Genomic DNA, 24,058 nt, shown 5'->3' on the forward strand with positions numbered 1-24,058 from the left:
CTGTACCCTAGTGGAGCTCTCTGTCATTAAAAGAAATGTTAAGTTACAATGGCAAAGATCTGGGAGAATCTCAAAGATCCATTTCTTAGTAGGTTTGCTACCTCAAGCATGGATAACCAGGGGCCATAAAAGCTACCCTTTGATGGAATTCACCTCAACAGTTGCTAGTTATGCCAATCCAGGAGGAACATCTGCAGGAAAGGACATGACTTAGCCCCTTCCCTCCCAGCTGGGATGGTGGTCCAATGGAAATGACAGAAAAAGCCAAGCCAAGTCAGAGCATTTGGTGACAGAGAAGATGGGATGCCTCGAAAGCATTGAGGATAGTATCACTCCCAGCTGGAGGGACAGGATGCTGCAGCAAAGGAGGAATATAGGAATATGGGAATAGGGAGAGAAAACCAGAAGCTTCACCAGCAGAGAAAACACCATGGGTAAGCATTAGACTGTAGAGGACTGGAGAATCTACATCTTGGGAACATAGGAAGAGATGAGTCTGGGCCCTGGGGAGGATTGACAGCAGGTAGGGTCCAGGTCAAGGGCTTTCCCAAATACTGAGAGGAACTGGGTTGTGTTCAAGAATAAGGCACCACCGAACAGGGACATGCCATGGGCTACTCTAGGTGCCTGGTTTCTTTATTCTTTCTCCTCACCTCTCTCTTTTTATTATTTAGTCCTTCCTTCCTTCCTTCCTTCCTCCCTTCCTTCCTTCCTTCCTTCTTTTCTTCCTTCATTCTGCATGTATATGTGCCACAGTGTACATGTAGAAGCCAGAGGACAACATGTCAGGTCTCTCTCTCTATGTGGATTTCCAGTATTAAAGCCAAACCATCAGGCTTGGCAAGAAACACTTGCACCTGCTGAGCCAGCTCACAGGCCATGGATTCCTGATTGCTGTAGACCACCTTTATACAGGGTCCTCTATGCTTCTCTGGTGTCACCCCTCCCCACCTCCAAGACTGAATTCAAGCCCCACCTCCTCTTCCAGAAGGGGATTCAGTCCTCCAAACGGAGGCAGAAAGATCTCATTGAGTTTGACGTCAACCTGGTCTACCTATTGAGTTTCAGGACAGCCAAAACAACATAGTAAGACCTTGTATTTAAAAAAAAAAAAGAAGTGGAGGAGGAAGAAGGGAAATGAAATAGAAAAAGAAAGAATGAGAAAAAGAAAAGCAGTTGTCTCAGGATGAAATAAGTCGATTGATATTTACCTCCCAGCATTGGATTAAAAAGCAAGTGTTTAGTGAATGCTAGCACATATCAGCTGCCATGCCCTCTCTCATCCACAGCCAACATAGGCAAGGTAAACCACTGGCATTAAGTTAACTTTGGGACAAAGGAGCACAGAAGCCTATGTCATTATCTCTCTGACGGTCGCTTCTAACTACAATCACAACCAGATACTCTCTGCTGGAACACACATACCCTTATGTTTCCCAGGCTATGCCCATGTCTAATTGTAACTTAAAATGGGCATCTTCCTGGCTCTGCTCTCTTCCATCCAGAATGACGTAAGGGCAGGCAGTTTTCTGACTATCAGTACTTCCATCTATAGGATGACAGGGAGTTGCTATTAGACTAAGACGGTTTGTGGCGCTTGGCAAAGGGCTAATGTGAACGTGATTTCCATTTCCTGTTGCAAGCCACACACCTCCTAGTCCCTCACTTTCACTTCCAGAAGGAACACTCGCCAGACCAGCTCAGCTGGCTGCAGTCCAGGGCAGGAGCAGGTACATTTTAATTTGCCCCACCCATTGACTTGATGCATTCTTGATCTCCTCCTCCAGGGACTTTCCTGACTTCCTTCTGTAAATGAAGGAAAGAGCACATGAGCATACTGTACATAAATATGCTTGGGAAAGCTTTCTCCTTCTCCTTCTCCTTCTCCTTCTTCTTCTTCTTCTTCTTTTTTTTTTTTTTTCTTAAACCAAACTTGGTTTCTGTTGTAGGCGGCGCATTCCCTAGCCGGGCAGGGCGGGCTACAGAGGGCTGTCAGAGGGAGGGGAGAGTAAAAAAGGGAGGAGAGGACAGGCATTAACTCACTCAGTGTGACAGCTGCTCTCTTATTTAATGGGGGGCTCTCTGGTCAGAAGAGATCAGAAGTCTCTACAAGACAGCAGAAGGATGGCAGAGGAGCTGGGGTTGGGCTTCAGAGAAGGAGTCCCAGTGGAAGTGTTGCCGGAAGGCTGCAGACACAGGCCAGAGGCCAGGGCCGGGCTAGCTGCCAGGAGCAAAGCCTGCCTGGCTCTCACCTGCTGCCTGTTGTCATTTCCCATCCTCGCAGGACTTAGCACCCTCCTAATGGCTGGCCAGCTCCGGGTCCCTGGAAAAGACTGTATGCTTCGGGTAAGTAAACTTGCTCCTGCTTAGACAATCAGTGGTCTCTTTGCAGGCAGCTGTGTATTCCAGTTTGGGACAGAGCCATTCAGGGATAGCGCTGGTGGCTTCCCTGTACAAAGCAAATACAGACCGGGGGGTGAGAGGTGGAAAGGTCCCATCTGGTTCTTAACTTTGCACTTCCAGGGAATTGAATTGTTTCATCTCATGTTTGTGCAAGAATAACTTCACACTCCATATACTCTTTTTGTTTTTGTTTTTGTTTTTAGATCATTACAATTACTGTGTGTCAATACTTTGGAAAACATTCCTTTTTCCTTAAACAAAAAGCTCTTAAATTGAATTACATAATGCATGATTATTGAGGGGGAAAAACATAGAGGTGTAAACTATTAGTGAACTAAAGTATATAACGCCTTTCTATTTATATTGGAGGATGATTCTGAGATTTCTACATAGTATGAAATTGTTTCTATGGCAATGACCCCACGGCAGCATGATGTATGGATGACTATATTATGTTCTTATAGGTGTGTGATAAAATTTACTTAACCAGTTCCTCCTCTTGGATTTAGAAATATTTTTCAGTGCTCAATTAAGAACATACTGACCCTGAGATTTTGCTGGGACTAGAAAGAAGGTTAGCCACCACAAGGGTATAGGGGTGGCACTCAGATAATGAGGGGGCAAATATCCAAGCGGTGACAAAGCCAAGGCTGGGGACACCCAGGAAGGATCTGAAAGGTCAATGTGTGTTATTTAAAGAATATTCCTCAGGGGAAAATATCTGACATGGTCTGTAGTAACTGATTCTACTTTAGTCCCAAAGGTTAAGGACTAAAAGCAAAAATAGGCAGCCTAATTAGAAACCTGGTCTCTAATCAATCCTGGGCAATTTCCATTCTGTGGCTAATGTGTAACTCCTGCCACTCCATCAGGGTCAACAAACTGTGATTCAGGCAGCCACGTGTCATGGTTTATACAATGTAGACATGTGCAGATAGACCAGGAAGACTGCTTATGTTAGAAGGGACCTGTAGGGTATTAGAAAATGGGAGGTCAGGCTATGACCCCAGAAAACCACACACACACACACACACACACACACACACACACACACAAGACTGAGGCACTTCAGGGAATACTCAACTCATACAAAGAGAGCTATTCTTGAACACTGTGTTATTAAGTGGCCTCCAGCAACCTGTGCCTCCTTGGACTCTGGAGGGATTCCTGACATACAGTTGGATCCTATTACTCGGGATGCTGTCTACAATCCCCATGTTGGCTGAAGCCAGACAAGGTCATCTAGGTACAGTCCAGAAAAGGGAATTGGCAGGGGGAAATGACCCAACAGGGAGACTCATAAAGAAGGTGCTGGGTGTCATCACAAACCGCAACACCCGAGTCCCCTCCTCACAATCCCGACTCAGATGCCTTAGGTATGAGCCACATTGACACCTAATACTCCCATCCCACCACGAAGAAAACCATCTCGCTGGAGGGAAGACACAGAGAGATGCTTGAGGTTGTTGCTTAACCAGACTACAGGACATCTCAGCTTCAAAACAGAATAGTAAAGGGGCTGAGACTGGGATGCCTGGAGAGATGCAGGTCCTGAGAAGAAGCAGCTGGCCACTCAAGGAAAGTTCTTAAGGGAGAAAAATATTTATGAAACAGCTTGTAGGGGCTTAAGGGGGGCCCTGTTTGCTATGCACAGACAGAAGGAACACAGAACAGCTGGGAACATCCAGGATCAGTGGCCTGAGAAGCTGCTATCACCAATTCCTTGGGACTGGGTAAAAGGAGTTTTAAAACAGCAGTTCTCAACCTGTGGGTCACAACCTGCACAGTGGTAGCGTATCAGATATCCTGCATATCAGATAGTAGCATAATGATTTATAACATCAGCAAAAGTTTCAGTTATGAAGTAGCAACAGAATAATTTTATGATTCGGGGGCTTATCACAAGATGAGGGGCTGTATTAAAGGGTCACAACATTAGGAATGTGAAGGGGCACTATTTTTGGAGTTCGTTTTAGAGTTCGTGGGTTACTAACTCTCAGAAAGGGCCTCACTGGAGGACACAAAAGTTTGGACAGAAAAAGTACGAGCAGAGGGGACAGGAATCACTGACCATTTTCCCCTCCAGACCTTTGATCTCAATCACCAGACTCAAGTAAAAGTCATGGCTCAAGGAAGCCAGGCAGCACCCATGCTAAGAGGTTAGCTTCAACAGGAAAGAGCCATGCTGAGAAGGGCAGAGATGGAACTGGGGGTGAGGTATCCTGAAAGAGAATTACTGACTCAGAGGAGAGGGCAGAATGTGAGATCCAAGGAGGGGAAATTGGGCTAAAATGAAGTTCTCTGGTTGGCTCAGCCATTTTTGGCCAAGTGACAAACAGGCTCCTGGTTTCATGTCTTTGAGCTGTTTCTTTTTCTGCCAAAGAGGGCGTTTCTGTCAGCATGCTGACATTTTTAACGAGACACGTGCAGGAACATTTTGTATGTCTGGAATGTGCCTAAACCGCATGTCCCGGGATCCTGAGATATGACTGGCACTCTATGCTAGGTACCAGACAACCACCAGGGAAACTTGACCCTGAGCCTCAGGGGGCTTCGAGGTTGATGTAGGACACTGAAAAGGGAGCTGTGGAAGTCCTGGTGTTCCCTCACCTAGCCATGGAGCAAGGGTGACATGGCTCTAAGAAGCTTTATGCACAAATCCAGGAAGGCACCTGTGAAATAAAGACTGTTCCCAAGGTCCCTGTCAAAGACTACTTTTGATTTAGAAGCCATTCCTTTGTTTTGCAGATAGGAAAACTGACTGGAGTGGGGAATGAAGATACTTCCCTAAGCCTGTACCTCTAGTCAGAGGCAGATTCAAGCTTAAAACCAGACAGCCTGAGACCCCTGCTTTGCCTTCTGGCCACGGTGCTCATTCACACTGCAATAGGTTCTAGATCCCACACTATAAGAAGAGAACTTTCAGTAGTGCCATGGAGGAAAGTCAGGGCCACTACCAGTACTCCCATGCCAGCCCAGTGAGGAGTTTCAGAGATCAAATCTACTACAGCACTCTCAGAATCACCCACCCACCTAGGACACATAGCTCATCGGGAAATTAGAGCTGCTGGGGGTGCCAGGGGAATCAGAGAGGTGGCCTGGCACCCTTATGCCAAGGAAATATAATTGAAAATAAAATTGTCTCCCAACCCAGAAGACTTCTCTCTCAGGAAGACCAGAAGGGAAACAAATACTTCTATTCTATTACTGAGTAATACTTAAACTAAGACGTGATGCGCATCACAGACAATCCGAGGCACAAAGAGATTGCAGTTTTATATGGGCAAGCAGATACAGCCCAGCATCTATAAATTCAATATAAAGAGCCAAGTGGCTTGAGGCATACATATACATAATAGCACATGCTTGGCTTTTGAGAGAGCTCGTCTATGTGTAGGCATTTATAAACACATGAGGTATCCCAGGAAGAGCTGAGAAATTGGTGTTTTTGTGAACGCCCAAGGAAGGGAAGTAGGAGGCTGAGAAAGAAGTGTTTGCAAACACTCCTTGAACAAAATGTAGGTGTTCCCTGTTTTAAGAAAAAGATAGAGGTAGTATAGTGTTTTAGAATCTTCAGATCTGTGGAAGGCACTAGTATGATCTGCATTTTGGAAAGGCCATGAGTCATGAGTTGAAATCTCAACCCCAGTCTGAATTCTAGACTGACCCTAGTTAGTACACCACCTCCCTTCTCTTGGTGTCTGCTTGCCTATGTACGAAATGCAGGCAATTAGAAATAAGGTGTGTAAGGTGTCTCCCCGTGATGGGGATTAGTCAAGAACAGCACTTACATCATGATGACCAGGGAAATCCCCTGCCCAGGGGGATTACTTCACAGAGCACAACTTCCCTGCCTACTATGGAATTTGCCATCACAGGCCAAAGGGAGGTTTGGGTGCTGTGGAGCTTTTCTGTGCCCCCTTGTGCACTCCAATCTCGCCCTATCACTACAACCTCTTCCCTGAAACTACTCTTTTTATGGATAACATTTGACCATGGTTCAGGTATCCTCCAGAGTCCTGAATAGTAGTCACTGTTTCAGAACAGGTGCCCTAGCCCCTCTGGAACTGGCACCCTAAGGCCAGGTCTTCGCTCCTACCCCAACTCCACCCCACCCGGGCTTGGGACACTGACTCTTCTTAGCTGCACACAAGGCACTGGTACTGAATTCTGTACAGTAAGTCTTCCTACTGTGTGGTGGGGCTTCCTGCTCAGTGCAGCACTCCTGGTGCATCTGTACACTCCTCACAGACTCTCCCCACATTCTCTTCAGGACCCTTTAATCTCACTTCTCTACCTTTCTCAAAAGCCCTGCAAGACTCCACTGTTTCCTGTACTCCCTCCCCTACCTCATTCCCTTACCCAACACCCCAGGAAAGTCTGGAATGCAGTAAATAATCAGTGAAAATGCTAACCCTATTTCCAGTGGGGAAGATATCTACTGGTAGCTTGCAAAGACATTCACTTGGGTTTTCTGGATGGAAATGGGGATAAAGTGCTAGGCAGCCTTCCCTAGGCCTCAGACTCTCTGCTATAAAGTGAAGGAATGAATATGCTTTCTTCCTGGGACTAGAATGCAAGACATCCGGAAAATTATAGGCAAATAGGGATGCCGCCCAGAGGATTTCCCTACCCACTCCACCTTGGACAGGGCCTCTTATCTTGCCCAAGTTGTCTTTCCTGTTTTGAAGGTAAACAATATCCATGATCCTCAGCACTGTCTACAAGACACAAACAACTGAGATGAGAGACCCGTGTGCACGTTGCATCCATAGTGGAGCCACCCCTGCTATAACCCTAGGAAGCTCTGCATGGAAGAGGAGCTTATCTCCAAAAGTTAGGTTGGGAGCAGCTGACAGGGAAGACAGTGGCTATTCAAAAGCAGAACAAGAGAGCAAGCTGCAGATGTGCATCCCAGTCGGTCAGGGCCACAGCACAGATCAGTTCTTTCCTGAGCCAGGCTGTCACTCCCTTAGGCCAGCCTACACCTCAGCAAGCACTATTCTAGCTTGGCAAACTTCTGTGTCCTCACCTAGCCAGCTCAGCATGCCAGGCACCACAGCGCTAGCACTGTGTAAAGTTGCCTCCCAGCCGGAACCTCCTGCCAGCATGCAGCAGACAGCAGCAGCAGGCTGGGGATTGGAAGTAGACACTGGTCCATTCTGCTTCCTCTCCACGTTTGTGTTCAGAAAAGGCAGGGTCCAGAAGTCAACTACAGACCTATGAAGCCTGCACAGTGTCTGTTTAGAGAAAGGAATAAAGTCACCCTAGATGCCTAAGAGGTCCTAAAATCTACTATTTCTCATAAAAAAGATCCAATACTAACTTTTGTTTACAGCCAAAGCTACAAAACCCTAGAGTGGAAGGTACAGACACCATAGTCTAGGAGGATTGCTTGGGCCAAAAATAAATAAAAGAGGAAAATGAAATAAATTGATATTGACTTTAAGTGTAGCTTCTCTGAGCCAAAAGGATAGGCCTTCCAGGAAAGAATCACTGAGGTCAGCAAGTGTGCCAGAATCAGGAGTCAAGAAATAACAAAGTTGGAAATTCCAAATTGGCTCTGCTGCAAACCCCTGACTCTTTGCTCTGTGTCAGATCAAATCTATACCAAGGCAACCATGGTCCAGGCCAATGCAGAGGATGATGCAATGAAATGACCTCAAAAGAAGCCATTTCCAGTTGTATTTATCCTTGTGAAAATGCAGAGGAAAGGAAGCCTCAGATGCACTGATTTTTCCCCTAGACAGGCGGAGGGAAGTGTCGTGGGTCATAAAACTCGAATGTTTTTACAATTGCAGCATTTATGACAGCAAAAAATGAATATAATTTCCTGTTTGTGAACAGAATAGATGGGCAGGTGACTCCAGAAGTGGGAGGGAAGGCTATGTGGATCATTAATTAATAAACACTCACAGGGATTTTTCTGGGGGAATGCCAGGAAATCTCAAAGGCCAGCTCACTGCTAACTTGTTTCTGTTGTGTTCCCTGATAGCGCTTATCAGGATCCTGGTGTGTGCGTGTCAGAATCTGTATTTGCTCCAAAGGTGCAGCTCCCTCTCCCTACCTTTGACTGTCAGTACTTTCTTAAGGCCAGTAAATACCTGTTGTAATGTCAGCTTGCACAGACTGTTAAAACGCTTACACACCAGGGCCGAACACAGAGCCCAGCAGGCAGGCACACATGGCAAAGTGGCCCTTCCTTCACCGCAGACTCTTTTTTTTTCTGCCCAGTTTGAAAAAGTAGATTCAGTCGAGAAATATGTAAAGTAAAGGACACAGTAAGTCTGAGGCCAACGGTCACTACTAATCAACATGCCAAGAAACAATCAACCAATGAAAGAAAGAAAATAAATCATAGAATGGTGTGTTACAACCTGCAAGAGTTAAGTGGGGGAGGGGAGGGGGAGCATCAGTTATATTTCAATGCTGCATGTCCTGGACATCCCACTGTCTCATTAAGACTTATGATCATAAGGGTGCACATTAGCTTTATTTGGTTTGATGTTGTTATTGTTGTTGTTGTTGTTGTTTCTGACTTGGTTTCTGGCCATCCCTCTCAATTCTCAGTAAACATTCTCAGAGCTTCAGTGTTCCATGCAGACCTTTGAGGAGACTTTGGAAACCATAGTACAAACAGGCCATTGCTACTCACCTTTAAGTTGTTAAAATAGTGACTTCTTAGTGTTGTTGTTGATAGTGACAATGATGATGATTTTCTTATTTTATTTATGTGTACAAGTGTTTTGATGGTATGTGTGCATGTGTACCACATGCATATCTGGTGCCCAGGAAGGTAAAAAAAAAAAACCATCAGATCCCCTAAAACTGTATCTACAAATGATTAAGTGCTACTATGTGAATGCTGGGAACTGAACCTGGGTAGTTGGCAAGATCAACAAGTGCTCTTAAGTGCCGAGCAATCTCTTCAGGCTCAAAGGGTTTTACTCTAGCCAAAAATACCTTCCTCCAAGATTTCTGAGTTGTGAAACCCTAGCTAAAGTCGCTGAATCCAAGCTTTGCCCCATTACCTGCTCCTCTCTGCCTCTGACTTCCTGAGGCCTAAGAATCTTCAAAGTTTGAAGACTCATACTTCAGTAAAAACACAGGCACTTCCCTGCATACTGGGAATAAAGTGGTAAGGGCAAACCAGACACTCTGCCTAGCAAATTCTCCTACAGAGAGAAAAACATTATCCCAAGAAGTAGAATTGGACTCTGATTCTCAACCCATGGTCATGTTAAGGGGAAATGTCCAATTCTTGAGGTGTGGCCTGGGGCCAGGGTCCATTTGGATTTGGAGACCAATACAGCCGTCTTTAGGAGCTTTCATCTCCTCAGGACCCCAGAGTCCTCCAGAAGTGTTTGGAGGAACCCCACCTAGAGAACAGGAAGGACATCTAATTGCCCTGGTGTTGTCAGTGACCATCTGAAACGTAGGCAGCAGGACAGCTTGGTTCCTGGACCTTTCTCTAGACAAGCTACTGTCCTGCCCCTTCTCGCCTCATCTACTGCTGTGCCCTATCACAGTAGCTTCCCCTCCATGACAGCCATTATTTTAAAAAAATCAGTGAAGGAAAGGAAAAGAGAGTCCTGGCTCAAGTTTTTCCTTCAGGAAGTGGTATGGTCTTCAATACCTTCCAGCAGTGAGTTAGCTCGGCCTCCATATCTAGTGGCAGTTGGAACCACTAAAACCCATGCATCCTAACCATATATAAAAATAAAATTATGTGTCTAAGTAATAAAAACCCAAGAGACCCTTCAGGAACCTGTGTGCATAGCCCAGGTATCAGCTCACAGCCCTGGAATTCTTAGTCAAAAAGGAATGCCCCAAAACTTTTGCTGAGTGTCTGTTCAGCCCAACATAAGCAGGATGAATGATGGAGTTTCTCAGCAGAGAAGTAAATGAAGCAAGAGAAATCCAAGTAGGACAGCTATACCTTTCTTTACCATGAGGAGATTCAATCAAGATCTCCCCAATTCTCTTTGAGTACCCCACTTCCCACTTTCTGCCTCACCAAATAACCAACCAAATGATCAACTCTGTCAGGCACCAGAGAGAAACCAAGCCACTTCTGAAAATACATCTCTGCCCCTAAAGCCAGAAAAATTATTAATGTGGAACAGTTTGTCCCAGCAAATGGTTGGGCTTTCAAAGATGCTGGATGAATATCTATAGTGTCTTCATTCCCTAGCCTTGCCATTTTCCAGCTATGCCCATGTGCAGTTGGCCCTCCTTCTTCTTATACATGCTGTTAGCCTTCTCCAGTGCGCTATCCACCCTTCATCATCTGACTAACAAGTACAGGACCTATAAGCCTCTGTCCAGTCTGATTTCTACAGGTCCTCACAGTTCTGGATTAGTCATCTGTTTAATGAACCTTGAGCTCGCCCCACTGTCGCCACGCTGACTCTCACGTCTTCTGCCTCAAACATATCAGGAGTTTGTCCATAAGCTATAAGGGAAGAATTTCAATCTTGAGATTTTGGAGTCACCTGACCAGAATTAACATGTTATTTCCCCACATATAGGATGGAGGATACTCAGCAAGCCTCACTATTACTATGGGGATATGGATAAAATCTACTATAGAGTGTTTCATGAGGCTAAAGGATGTGCTGCCAGCACAAATAAGCAACAACTGCACTCTTTGTACTTTTAAATCTATTGATTGAGGAGCACTGTGGTTTCCTCTCACAGCTGGAAACACAAGAGGACATAGAAAAGAGCAAACAGTTGGTAACAAGAGAGGTGACCAATAGGATGTCAGGATAAGATAGATCTGTGGGTCAGTGGGTGGGCTCAGTGGGTAAAGGTGCTTGCCTTAGGACCCTTGTGGTGAAAGTAAAAAGCAGACCTAGCACACGTTGTCCTTAGACCTCCACACATGCCCTGTGCATATACACTCATATATATAATAAATAGAATACAGTTTTTAAAAATATGAAACTATAGTGTGAAAGGCCTGAGGTGCCACCAAAGCATTATGAGCACAATAGAATCTTGATCATAATAGAATCCTCTCTAGTTAGCCCTCTAGAGAAAAGCTGTAGAATAGACAAAAGGAAGAAACCAAAAGCAGAAAGGTCTGCTAAGCAGCTGTAGGAAGACCAGAGAGCAGGAGGCAGGGCCTGGACATCTTGGTTGCACACTCTCCTGGGTTGAAGCCGTCTCTTTTGCACTCAGTTACAACCCCTCAGTTACAAGCACACACAGACATACACACACATGTGTGTGCTGTGCCCATGTAGATTTTAAGTTGCAGACATAGATGAGATGTCCATGGTAGTAAGAAATAATTTGTTAGTGGAGGCTGTGTAATTACAAGATCCAAGCCAGAGAACTGTCTTGCAAAGGCATGCAAGTGTGTGAAAAGATTATATGATTGTGAGTAAGTTGGGAGCCTGCCTTGCTCCTGAGTCTTGTGCTCAGGCCTGTGAATGGTAGTTCTTGTATTTTCACATGTCCTTCGAACTAACTGGGGCATTTTCTTAATTGATCTTTACCTCAACTCTGTAAGTCACTTAGGTTTGGGGGTGTTAGCATCTCCAGTAGGTACACTAAACTCAGAGAAAAGGGTGTCTTTCACAAGATCTTACCATTGACAAAGGACAGAACCACAATCCAAATTCATGTCTATCTGATACCAAGGCGGTTGCTTTTCTTCTATCATGTGAAATCTGAAGTAACTCAGGAACAGAGGGTTGTGATGGTGGTGGAAGAATTCTTCATATGTTCTGTAGAAACAAATGAGAATTGAAAAGCTGATGGGAAGGGAAGGAAGTCATTATTTCTTTGTCTGAATCATGCCTTAAGACTCTGAGCACCAAATATTGTATGCCTCCTTTCATGTGTGGATCCTCAGTTATAAACAATCATTCATAGGGAGAGATGGATACAGATGATATAAATACAGCTACAGAGAGGTGGGTTGCATGAAATTAAAAGCAGGACTATCTGGGGGGGGAAGAATAGCTGGGGGGGTAAAGCAGAAGAGAATATAAGAGGGTGAGTATGATCAGAGTATATGATACAGTTGGGTAAGAGTGTCTTCACAAAGTCCTTCATGATGTACAGTCAGTATATGCCAATAACAAGAATAGTTTCAACCTTCAAAATAGTGTGGGAAAAATAAAGTAACTTCCAGTTTGTTTACTCCAAGCAATGACAGAATGGGGTAATCGCCTCAGATACAGCAGGAAAAGCTCTCAAGCTAAGGGATAAAGACAGGAGAAAGGAAGGCCATGGCGGGGTCTCTAGAAAAGGAGTGCAGAGCTGAGAGGCTAGATTCCCACCAACTGAGATACCCCAAAGCTGTTCTCTCCCAGCCGAGGACCTAGGCTCAGACAGCAGCAGAGTCTTATGGGCAGCCGTGTGGGTTTTTGAGTTAAGAAGGACTGTAAATAGACTAACCTGTACTTTTTCTCAACAGGCCATAACAGAAGAGAGATCTGAGCCTTCACCACAGCAAGTTTGTAAGTGTTCATCTTTGATGTCTTTTCTTGGGGATAAGGACATTGCTGACAGTTTTAGCATGCATGAATTGGATATGGGCCTACAATTGCCAAGTTGCTGAGCCAAGGGATGTAGACAGACCTAGAGAGTAGTGAGGCTCCTCCCCCACTACTAAGAAAGCAAAACAGTGCTCTGATTACATGTATGCTCCATGGCCTGAATCTCAACTCCCAGCTCAGGGATGTGCTAGGCAATGTGGCCTTCAGACAGGTCATTCCAGATGTCGCTATCCTTTCTGGCAAGGTGAGTGTAGATGAAGATTTTGCTGTTTAAAGTCAACATCATCTGCATTACTATAGAACCTGTTTAACTTTAATGATAAGGTCCTTCTCAAAGATTAATGGGGAAAAAGGCGCATAAATGGAAAAGGGTCTGTCAAGGTCATGGAGCGACAGAGTGGCACCTACTCGCTCCACAGCCCTTCTCAATTGAGCCATCAATACTTCTCAGTGATATGGTAAAAGAACCATAAAGAATCTGAAAGATCATCTGGCCCTCAAAGAATAGTCTAAAGGAAGAAGTAATGAGCTATGGTTTATTTGGCTCTAAGAACCAAGAACCATGTGGACACAACATTCAAGGTAGAGATTGCTGTGCCCATCTTACAGATAGGAAAACAGAGTCCAGGCTAGGCAACTTGCCCAAAGTCTTTTGGACCTAAGACTCTTACTCCTGAGTCTCCCATATCCCCAGTGGTGTATCCTACAGATACCATGTACCAATCCAAAGCCCACAAGGCATGAAACTGAACCACAATGCATAGGATTGATGTTCTTCTCTCATGGCAGATGCTGTCTTCAGTCTGTTACCCATTACTCAAAACATATTTTTCCTTCTGTTGCAGACTCACCTCCCAGAGGCAAGCCTAGAGCACACCTGACAAGTAAGCCTTCCTCTTCTTTCTTAAACACCATAGTTCATAGATCTGTGAGATTTTTTTTCACTATATTTACCAAAACTCACTGTGATGGCTTTAAACTGGCAACTGAATTGACAATCAAGGATTTTGAATAATTTCTTTTCTGTGTCAGATCCAAGGGCCCATAACTTGTGGGTGCTCCCTCCTCTGCAGTCAGCATTCTACCTGTCTCTCCTGCTTTCCTCTGGCCTGTGTCAGATCCAATGGCCCATGACTTGTGGGTGCTCCCTCCTCTGCAGTCAGCATTCTACCTGTCTCTCCTGCTTTCCTCTGGCATGTTCACACTCAGCCATCCACAAGTGACTTTCCTCCATCTTGGAGCCTCAAGTAATTCTGGATCTCAGAACAGATGACAGCTCCCTGGGCTGACTTGAAGGGGCTGGGGAGGTAGCTCAGTAAGTGAGATGCTTATTATTTAAGAACCTAAGTCCAGATCCCTAACATCCATGTAAAAAAGCCAGGCATGCTGCTCTGTGTCTGTGGTGCTGGTGCAGAGTCCATCCAATCCCAGAAGCTCACTGGACAGTCAAGCTAGCTGAAACAGTAAACCCCAGGTCCTGCGAGGTATGTCTCAAAAAATACGTTGGAAAGCAACAGAGTGTGTTAGTTGATGTCAACTTCTGGCTTTCATAGGGGCACACACAACTAAGCACACACATGCACGCATACCACATACACACATGAAAAGACTTTGAGAAAACTCAGGCTCAGACATCGATGTTTATGTTCCAAGTCAGATGGGTAGGCAGTGGGAAAATTCAAAGGAAGCAACATGCTTCCTATCCCAACTCCCAACGCTCCTGGGCTAACTCAGTTCATGGCATTCAATGCAACAGGGCTTTCCTCTCTGCAGACAGAGTGGGACTGGTTTATGCATTCGTCATCTGAGAACACTTGTCAATCACTGCATTATTCATAGATGATGACCACTAGCTGTAAGTGATAAAGATGTCTATATGGAAGCTCCAGAGCTTCCCAAGAGCCATTTAATGCAGAGACTAGAGAATGCCACACCAATTCAGGTCATGTGCCAAGCTTGCAAAAGATACCCTAGACCAGTTAGCATTGGGAAACATACCTTAGATTACATTGGGTCTCAACCTTCCTAGTGCTGTGACCCTTTAATACAGTTCCTCGTGTTGTGGGGACTCTCAAGAATAAAATTATTATTGTTGCTATTTCATAACTGTAGTTTTGCTACTGTGCTATACCTCTGTTCCTAAGATCATTGGAGAGATGTGTTTTCCAATGGTTATGCCCCATAGCTTGAGAAACGGCTGTATTAGAAAGTCTAGGATCTAAGTTTCTGGTCACCCATTGGATCCACAAGTTTTTAAATTATTCCTTAAAAAAGAAGCTAACCTCAAACTGTAGTGTCAGTACATAATGGTGATTTCTGTGAGTTTCCAAAGTAGTTACAGGGGATTAAGATGTTTTGTTGCCTCTAAAATTAATCATTTTATTGCAAATTATCCTATTTGACGTCAGTTGTTTGAATCAAGTTTGGCTCTGTTTATTTCTTTAACTACCAGCATATTTCATAAAGCACTGGCCAATATGCTTTATACAATGTATATTTAGGAGTGATACAAGCATAAGAATATATAAAACATAAAAATGGCACAAGCTTACTCTTTCATCTATCTAAGTGAAACATGCTGCTTTATTTGAACAGGAAAAATTATCCCAACTGTTTATGGTAATCTATAAAATGCTCACATTTGTTCTGCCCACTTAGTCTTCAGAACAAGGCTCTAAAGAACCCAATCTTCAGCGTCCAGATGAGACGCTGAGGTGCACGGGAGAAAACCCATCTGCACAGATGATTAAAGAGCTTTGCATGGTGCAGAATTAGGGTTGGTACTGGGCCCAAGTGGCCCACACAGCCCAGCTTCCTTGCATGCCACAAGTCGATTGCATTGACTTATATTTGGCCCTGTCATTGTGAGAGAAGAACTGCCAAAATGTTCTGAGTCTCTGGTCCCAACATGTCCCCAGGTAATATGTTATTGATTACTGCCTCGTTGCTAGCGCTCTCCCTCTTATGAGCTTGCTTTCCCTCCCCTGTCTCCTTCCCCTTCTCCCTGCCCCTCTCTGTCCCCCTCTCCTCTTGTCCTCTCTCTCTCTCTCTCTCTCTCTCTCTCTCTCTCTCTCTCTCTCTCTCTCTTTCTCCCTCTCTGTATCCTTCCCCTTCCTTCCTCCTTCCCACCTCCTCTCTCCCACTTTCCTTTGGGACAGAGCTTTTCTGAAACAAGAAAGCTAGTAAAATTGATGTATTTCCTAATAGCTATGGATTGTGCACCTCTTTTAATTCTTCCCACAAGTATTATTTATCTTTTCTCAAAGGAAATACATGACAAATAAAAGCAACGCAGATTTAGTAAGATGACACATTATACAAAAAGAATCTTTCTAGAGGGAGGGAAGAGAACAGAGTACAATTATCCATACTGGTAGATGATTGTTTCCAAGACCCCTGGAAGACAGTCCAATCTAATGTAAAATGCTAAACTTGTGTAAAAATGATGAAGCATTGACAAAACCTATGCATGGCTTCAAGGATGAGCACTGAGAGGTCCTGCTGTCTGGCCTTATCCTGGGTAAGCCAACTTAGCAGTAAATTATTTTCAGGTACACAGCAAACTAAGGAGATATTTTAACTTTGACTATGCCCATATAGAACATAATTTGTACATAAGGAAATCTTTCATAGTGATCCAAATATGAGTGACCATGCCCCAGGGCACAAACTTAAATTATCAGGAGTGTCAAAGTTCTGATTATGAAAGAGACTGCTAACCTCATAGAGTCACCAAGGAAAGTGAATGCAGGAGGCAGGGGCTGCCTCCGTGTGTAAAGTACCTGCTATGCAAGCATGAGGAATTAAGCTTAGATCAGCAGAAAATCTAGGCATAGTCGCTCATGCCTGAATCCTTAAGACTGGTGGGACAGACACAGGCAGATCCCCTAGAACTTCCTGGCCAGCCAGTCTCCTCAAATTGATGAACTCCAGGCTCATGAAAAGTCTTATCTCAAAATGTAGAGCTTCTATCTCTGGCCTCCATATACACGTGTACTTACATGAGCATATGTAGATACAACATAAACACAAACACACACACACACACAGAGAGAGAGAGAGAGAGAGCACAAGACTTTATTCTGATATCACAGGTATCAAAACCACAGGTTCTGACCTGTGCCATTTAAACTTCTCTACTGTAATTGCAGTTAAGAAACAAACTCCTGTACCACATCTGAAAAACCAGCTCTCTGCTCTACACTGGGAACATGACCTAGGGATGGCCTTCACCAAGAACGGGATGAAGTACATCAACAAATCCCTGGTGATCCCAGAGTCAGGAGACTATTTCATCTACTCCCAGATCACATTCCGAGGGACCACATCTGTGTGTGGTGACATCAGTCGGGGGAGACGACCAAACAAGCCAGACTCCATCACCGTGGTTATCACCAAGGTAGCAGACAGCTACCCTGAGCCTGCCCGCCTACTAACAGGGTCCAAGTCTGTGTGTGAAATAAGCAACAACTGGTTCCAGTCCCTCTACCTTGGAGCCACGTTCTCCTTGGAAGAAGGAGACAGACTTATGGTAAACGTCAGTGACATCTCCTTGGTGGATTACACAAAAGAAGATAAAACTTTCTTTGGAGCTTTCTTGCTATAAGGAGGAGAAAACCATCATTCCAAGGGGCTCCCCTGCCTCCTACTTTCCAATTTCCTTTTCTCATATGAAACTATAAACAGGGGCTTTAGAGGGATCAGGGAAGGGGACAGTGGTTTAGCTATATAATTTAGGAACCCAATGTTGATCCATATATGCCTTATGGACTAAAATAGTAAATGGAAAACTCAGTACAGCTCATGTTTGATAGAGACCTGCTGGGTTTTAAAAATTGAAACACGCCTCATCCAATGGCACAATCTACTGATTTCAGGACAGAACCTTTCCACAGTGCCCTCTGTCCAAGTCCTTTCTGAATTCAGCAGTTCAGTTAGAGCTGAATTTGACAATGAACTTACTTCAGATCAAGAGCTAAAGACAGAATCCAAAGAAAGACTGAGAAAATGATGTTATTTATCCAAGAGGCAATGCATTTCCACATTCTTTTGTGCCTAACCTAAAAAATAAGAAGGAAAGAAAGAAGGAAGGAAAGAAAGAAAGAAAGAAAGAAAGAAAGAAAGAAAGAAAGAAAGAAAGAAAGAAAGAAAAAGAAAGAGGAAGGAAGGAAGGAAGGAAGGAAGGAAGGAAGGAAGGAAGGAAGGAAGGAAGGAAGGAAGGAAGGAAGGAAGGAAGGAAGGAAGGAAGAGACAAGAAAAGACAAGAAAAAAGAAAAAAATGGTATTTCTCGTGAATATTCCCCTAAAAGGAACTGGTTTTCTGCTGTGCAGGAGAAACCTCACCTTTGTTCTGATTGCATCCTTTAGCATCCAAACATACAAGTGGGAATTCCAAATGCACATGGAACATAGAACACTTTTATTATTGTGAGAACATGTTTATTGAGTACCTACTATGCTCTGGGCACTCAGACCATGAAGAGAAAGTCAAATTTTCTTAAAAACTAAATGAATCCTCAATACATACTTCCTGATCAACTACCACTCAAAATGTTCCAAAGTATAACTTCAAGTCAGCCATCTAGGTGGTTTCTTGGGTAAAGGTGCTTGTCATTAAGCCTGACACCTGGGTTTGACCCCCCAGAACCCAAAAGCTGGAAGGCAAGAACTGATTCCCACAAGTTATCCTCAAAACCCCCTACAAATGCCGTGGCATGCACACACATAACTAAATAAATAAATAAATAAGTGTAAAACAAAAACAAAATTTTAAAGAAAAATTTCAAGTCCTGAAAGACAGCATTCCTGAGAATGTTGTCTCCGTCGTTGTCCAGTATAGGCTAACCAGCTGATAGAGACACTGAAGGAATTTAAAGACAGACATCAAGTGAAACAGAGCACTATACAAACACTTGATTCATGCCAGGAGTCAATGTAGTATGAAGACCAACAACAAAGTGTCAGTCATCAAATCCGGAGCTGTTTATCTAGATCTGCTTTCAAGTTTGGTTTGCAGCCTTTATATAGTCTCTATTAGAAATGTCCGTGTCATGGTAGATGCCACAGAGGAGTGAGAGGGTAAACTTAGTCCCAAATCACTGCTGAGCCATCTTCTAGGAAACCTTCGAAGCAGAGCTGGGCAGTGTGGCTCCCACACAATGACTGGGAAAGTAGTAGCTGATCAAAATTTGTTGAGTAATAATTTGTTAGAAAACTCATCTCCACTGCCTACTAAACCTACTTTGTATACTATCTAGCTTCTGCTAAGCCAACTTACATTGGCCACTTTTTCTGTCTTCAACTTCTTGAAGTATCACAGGTGTCAGTGAGAACACAGAGAAAGGTGAGGTCACCTTCCTCTGGTTCTTTATAGGGGAAACCACACCTGAAAGAAGATGAGCAGCCTGAGGTGACCTGGAGGAAGGGGTGTCTCAGAAGAAGGACTTATTTTTTGGCTTAGGTCTAAAACCCTGAGAGTAATGCTCACTGGTCAATTGAGGATGCTTTGTCAATGACTCCAGTCTGACTCCGAGGTCAGAAAGGAGAGTGAGATGCTCTCTCTGCCTGCATATGTCTTCATGGAACATGAGAATATTGAGCAACATAGACTTATGGGAAAAGACTTGCCCAAAAGTAGCCAGAGTGACCTACTAAACCCAAGCTTTGTGTCAAGGGCCTACAAAGCTGCCCAGAAGTGATCTGGATGGCTTGGGAATTTATCCAAGTCAGGAATTGCCTGACAGCCAAAGATGCTTGAGGCTTTGTCCCTGACATGTATTTATTTTGCCCAGGTTTATTGAAGACTGTAACTTGATTTGTGGGTATATATATATGCTGTCACGAAGGCAGCATCAATCAATACTAATTGGACTCAAACCAGCATTTCTGTTTCCAAGATACTAAGTATTCCCATGCAAACAGGAGCATGTTGTTTTTCTAAAGAAAAATGGAAAAAAAGTATATGATGGAATCAAGTGTAATGGCATACATCTGTAAACCCAGCACATGGGATGCTGAGCCAGGAGGATTGCCATGAGTTTGAGGAGAACAGCGGCTAAATAGCAATTTTCAGGAAAGCCTTGCCTACATAACAATACCTTGTCTCAAATAAAAAAAAAATAGACCCCAGACTGGTCCTTGGAGATAAGGTAATATATTCATTGGGTGAGGGGGTGTGTGTTTTGGAAAATAGTTAATTTAGTGTGAAATGCTTTTCGGTCAAATGCATCTCAAAGGCTGCTGAATTCAAATCGAGTCTGTAAATGTTTACCTAGTGCTTGCTTGCCCTGGGGACAGAGACATAAATTACTTTAGTCTCAGATCCACTCGTTCTAACAGATTGGCATCTCCATCGACTGTGGAGCTTTTAATCACTCCGTTTGTATTAGCTAATTAATTAGCTAACGAGACACACTGATATTTTCTTATTATAAACATGGGTGCCATTTGATAAAAGACAATCATTAACAAAATGGTTTGAATTTCCACTTAAGTGATCTTCTTTTTTCTTTTTCATTTTTTTTAATTAGCTAATCAAAGGTAGTTTCCCATAAATAAATGCAAAGGGAGTATAAAGAGAAAATTCCCTGTGGTGGGAGCTAGTGTTGAAACAACAGTATCAAAGAGGCTGTTACTTACTGGCCTCAAATTTTGACAGGACCACCTTTGAAAATGATAGAACATTACGGACAGCCTAGAGGTGCTTTGAAAAGTCTCTGTTTCCAACAAAAGCCATTAATCAGCATGCGGCACAGGTCACTCGAATGATGACCTTAGCTGTTTTTAGATCTGTTTCACAGAACCCAACTTCTAGGCTGTAATCTCTGATGTGGATTTGGTGATTTACTAAGGTACCGTGGGAAACAAGGAAAGTGTACTTGTACCACGTCGTTTCTCGGGGCATGTCAGAGTCTACTCAACAGCAGGGCATGCCAGAGCCTTGGATTCATTCCAGGGCAAGCTATGTCACTCCTAAGGAAATTCCAAGTGTGTACTTGATGTACTCTGGATCATGGAAGCCCACGAGTTCACTGTGCACAAGGCACAGCCATGGCCAGCACTCTCTTGCATGGTATTTCTCTTAAGCTCTTACTCAATCATGGTCCCATGATTGTGACATTGGGGATTAATTGCTTGAGCAGGTTTATTTACAGTCTGTCCCTTGCAAAATACATGCAGATATGTCTGGCCTCAAAATCCCCTGATTGTTTTAGGGCTTAGAGAATACTGGGAATGTTTTTGCTGTTTTCAGTTGTATTTTATTTAAGCTTGCAGAATTACCCTGAATATTAACAGTGTTCTAAGATATTGCCTGCTAGCTTCTGGCTAATTTACTAGTGGTGACAGTATCAGATCAGAGCATCTATATTTATGTCTTGCTCTATTCTATTAGTTAAAACCTCCTGATCTCTCTAACACACTTACCCCTACCTCATCCATCTACCCATCTTGTGGATGTAGCTTGTGAGAAGACTCACAAGCCTGAATTGCAGTTACTTTTCTGAAGCAACACAGTATGTTAATGGAATGGCCAGAACTCTACTCTTGGCACATGGCACTGAATCTGATGCCACTAAAAGAGAAATTGAAGACAGAGATATTTTTTACTATGCATGGGACAACGTAGAAGAGCAAGGAGACTGCTTACACATGGTGGTCACATCTCTGGCTTCATCCCTAAACCAATTTTCTGACCCCCCAAGTTGATTTTTTTCATGTAGTTATTGTTCATTCTCTGGAAAGAGTCAAGCAAAAAGAGAGTTTTATAGAAACCATTGCATCATGGAGGTCAGGGGAGGAATTAAGCCAAAGCATTCCTTCTCCAAATCTATAGCCATATGGCCACCCTTTGGTGTACTTCTATTTGATCATGACAAACCTGAGAGCCCTGCCCAGAGTTCAGTGGATCCTAATGAACTCCAAGAGTAATCCATTCCCTCACCAACTCTAGGTGCTTGGCCAGTGGAGAAAATGTCATGGGATTTAAAGTTAACATGAGCTGCTATCCAAACTTATGTCTCTTCAAGAATGGAGAGACACAGGCCAGGAGAAGTAACATATGAAGCCTGGTGTTGGGCAGTAGCTTGATGGAGTATTGAGGCTAAAACTAGACTTCCTGACCCTGACCACACACAACACCCTTTCAGTTTGATCCATGGTGGTCTTATTCTATTTTATTTTGAGCACCTGTCACACCTAGTTACTGTCATGCCAAGAAGGTCCATAACAGGCAAGTCCTGCTCTGCTGTGTGCACACAAGAGAAAGGAGGCTCACAGTAGCAAGTAAACAGATAAGCAAACATACACAATTTTCGTCTTAAAGTCATTAAGACACACGTACCCCTCTTATTTCAGAGGGTATACAGGCTGAACAGATGTCAGTGTTCACCTATTCTTATTGATAAGCCCCATGTGCTTTCATTGGTTGAATGTTTTATGTTAAAACGTCATATTGCCATGGTAAAATGCATATTGTATGTTGTTGGGTGTATAATTAACTAGTATGCATCCCATGTATGAATTCTAATCTCTGTAAATGAAAACTTATGTATGTTAACATATGTAATAGTTATAATTTAATAAACTGACACTGGAGACTACAGAATTTTGATTATTTCAATTCTTTTGTCAATCAGTTTATTTGCTTTTCTTTCTGTATTAGTATCCAAAGATAGCCTTGGGATTCTTTTTAAAATGCATCTAGGGGTTGGGTAGATGGTGAAGCCATTAAAGTGCTTGTGAAAGAAGCAAGAGAATACAGAGTTTGAATTCCCTAAAGCTATATGAATGTCTGGTGGTGTGGATTAAAATGGTGTCCAGCATCTGGTCTGTCACAGGGTTAGGGGAGGCAGGACTCGGGGAGTTTGACTGCGCACACCCCACTCCACCCCTTGAGCTTGAGCGGGAGTAACGCTGTGAGAAGCCTCAGGACCCAGTCCAGGGGTGGGCAAGCTCAGTCTGAGATCCCAGAGGAACTGCTGGAGTTCAGCTCAGACTCTTAGGTGCCACAGACACCACTTGGTGCCATGGAAGAAGCTACTCTGGGGTCCCAGGCCACATGTAGGCCAGGACAGCAGGTTCTCACTCTTGGGACACTGGAAGCTGCTGGATGTCTCAGAAGAGCTGAGAATGGACTGTCAGACCGCGGACTGTCTCGAGTCATGGTGGAAGGGGAGAGGGCAGGAGGGGAGCTACTGCTGAGCTACAGAAGACTCCCAGCCCAGCACAGCACAGCACAGCAGGTCACAAGGAGAAGAGGCAGTCCATGGTATTAAGGCATTTATTGTTATGGCAGGAAGGGGAGCTAAGAGGGTAGTAGAGGCAGAGAAAGGCAGAGAGAGGGGAAGAGTGGAGAAGTAGAGGCCATCCATCCATGGACACGTGGAGAGAGGAGAGAAGGGAATGCGGAGAGAGGGGGAGCAAGAGACAAGAAAGAGAGGCAAGAGTAAGAAAGTAAGAGAGAGAGGAGGGGCAAACAACCCTTTCATGGTGGGCAAGGCCTACCTGGCTGTTGCCAGGTAACTGTGGGGGTGGAGTCCAGAGAGAATACCAGGAGCTTGGGGCATTGCCCTACGTGACTGATGGCCACAGAATTATGGAGCTGGGGCCTCGTGTCAGGAGCCTGGTATCTGGGAACGTGGCAAACTTCCTTCCATTCCTTGCAGAGGTATCTGCTGGGTCTCTTTAAACCTAGCTCAACCAGAAAACAGGCTTCCTTTCACAGTCCCACATGGTGGGAGTACCTGTCATCAATATCTCCAGCTTTGAAAGGTGAAACAAGGATCCTTAAAGCAAGCTGGCTGCTGAGACTAGCTGTGTCAGTGAGCTCTGGGTTCAACTGAGAGATCCTGCCCCCACTGAATAAGATCAAAAACAACTGGAGAAGATTCTTGGCATCAACCATGACCCCCCCCCATGTATGCATGCACATACATATACATGCTCATACATATACATATAAATACACATATGATAGAGAATGATAGCAACAGACACCCAGGTGTTCTCTTCTGGCCTACACACACGTGCACTTACACAAATCTAGGCATAGACATGTATACAAACCACAATGGAATAACTCAAATAGAGCTTGCCTTAGGGGTATACACATGTCATTGCACAACTCAGGAGCCTAAGACAGG

At 44.0% G+C, this 24,058-nt stretch overlaps 1 protein-coding gene across 1 annotated transcript; it reads left to right on the plus strand.

The window, feature by feature from the left end:
* The first annotated feature begins 2,070 nt into the window (after positions 1–2,070).
* Tnfsf15 (TNF superfamily member 15) lies at positions 2,071–18,075 on the plus strand. Its single transcript, XM_021161537.3, has 4 exons — positions 2,071–2,346; positions 12,836–12,878; positions 13,763–13,801; positions 17,069–18,075. Exons 1-4 carry the CDS (start codon positions 2,071–2,073, stop codon positions 17,521–17,523), a joined length of 813 nt encoding a protein of 270 aa, XP_021017196.1. The 3' UTR covers positions 17,524–18,075.
* The last annotated feature ends 5,983 nt before the right edge of the window (positions 18,076–24,058 follow it).

This window comes from Mus caroli, unplaced genomic scaffold (genome assembly GCF_978045245.1).
Source record: "Mus caroli unplaced genomic scaffold, Mus_caroli_1 scaffold_6, whole genome shotgun sequence".
NCBI classification, from domain to species: domain Eukaryota; kingdom Metazoa; phylum Chordata; class Mammalia; order Rodentia; family Muridae; genus Mus; species Mus caroli.

What these genes read in the sequence shown, in the direction of transcription:
- Tnfsf15 (XM_021161537.3), top strand. Translation starts at nt 2,071, where the DNA reads ATGGGGGGCTCTCTGGTCAGAAGAGATCAGAAGTCTCTACAAGACAGC. An exon ending in GAAAAGACTGTATGCTTCGG is followed by an intron (nt 2,347 to 12,835) that starts GTAAGTAAACTT and finishes TTTTCTCAACAG; the next exon opens with GCCATAACAGAAGAGAGATC. An exon ending in GCCTTCACCACAGCAAGTTT is followed by an intron (nt 12,879 to 13,762) that starts GTAAGTGTTCAT and finishes CTTCTGTTGCAG; the next exon opens with ACTCACCTCCCAGAGGCAAG.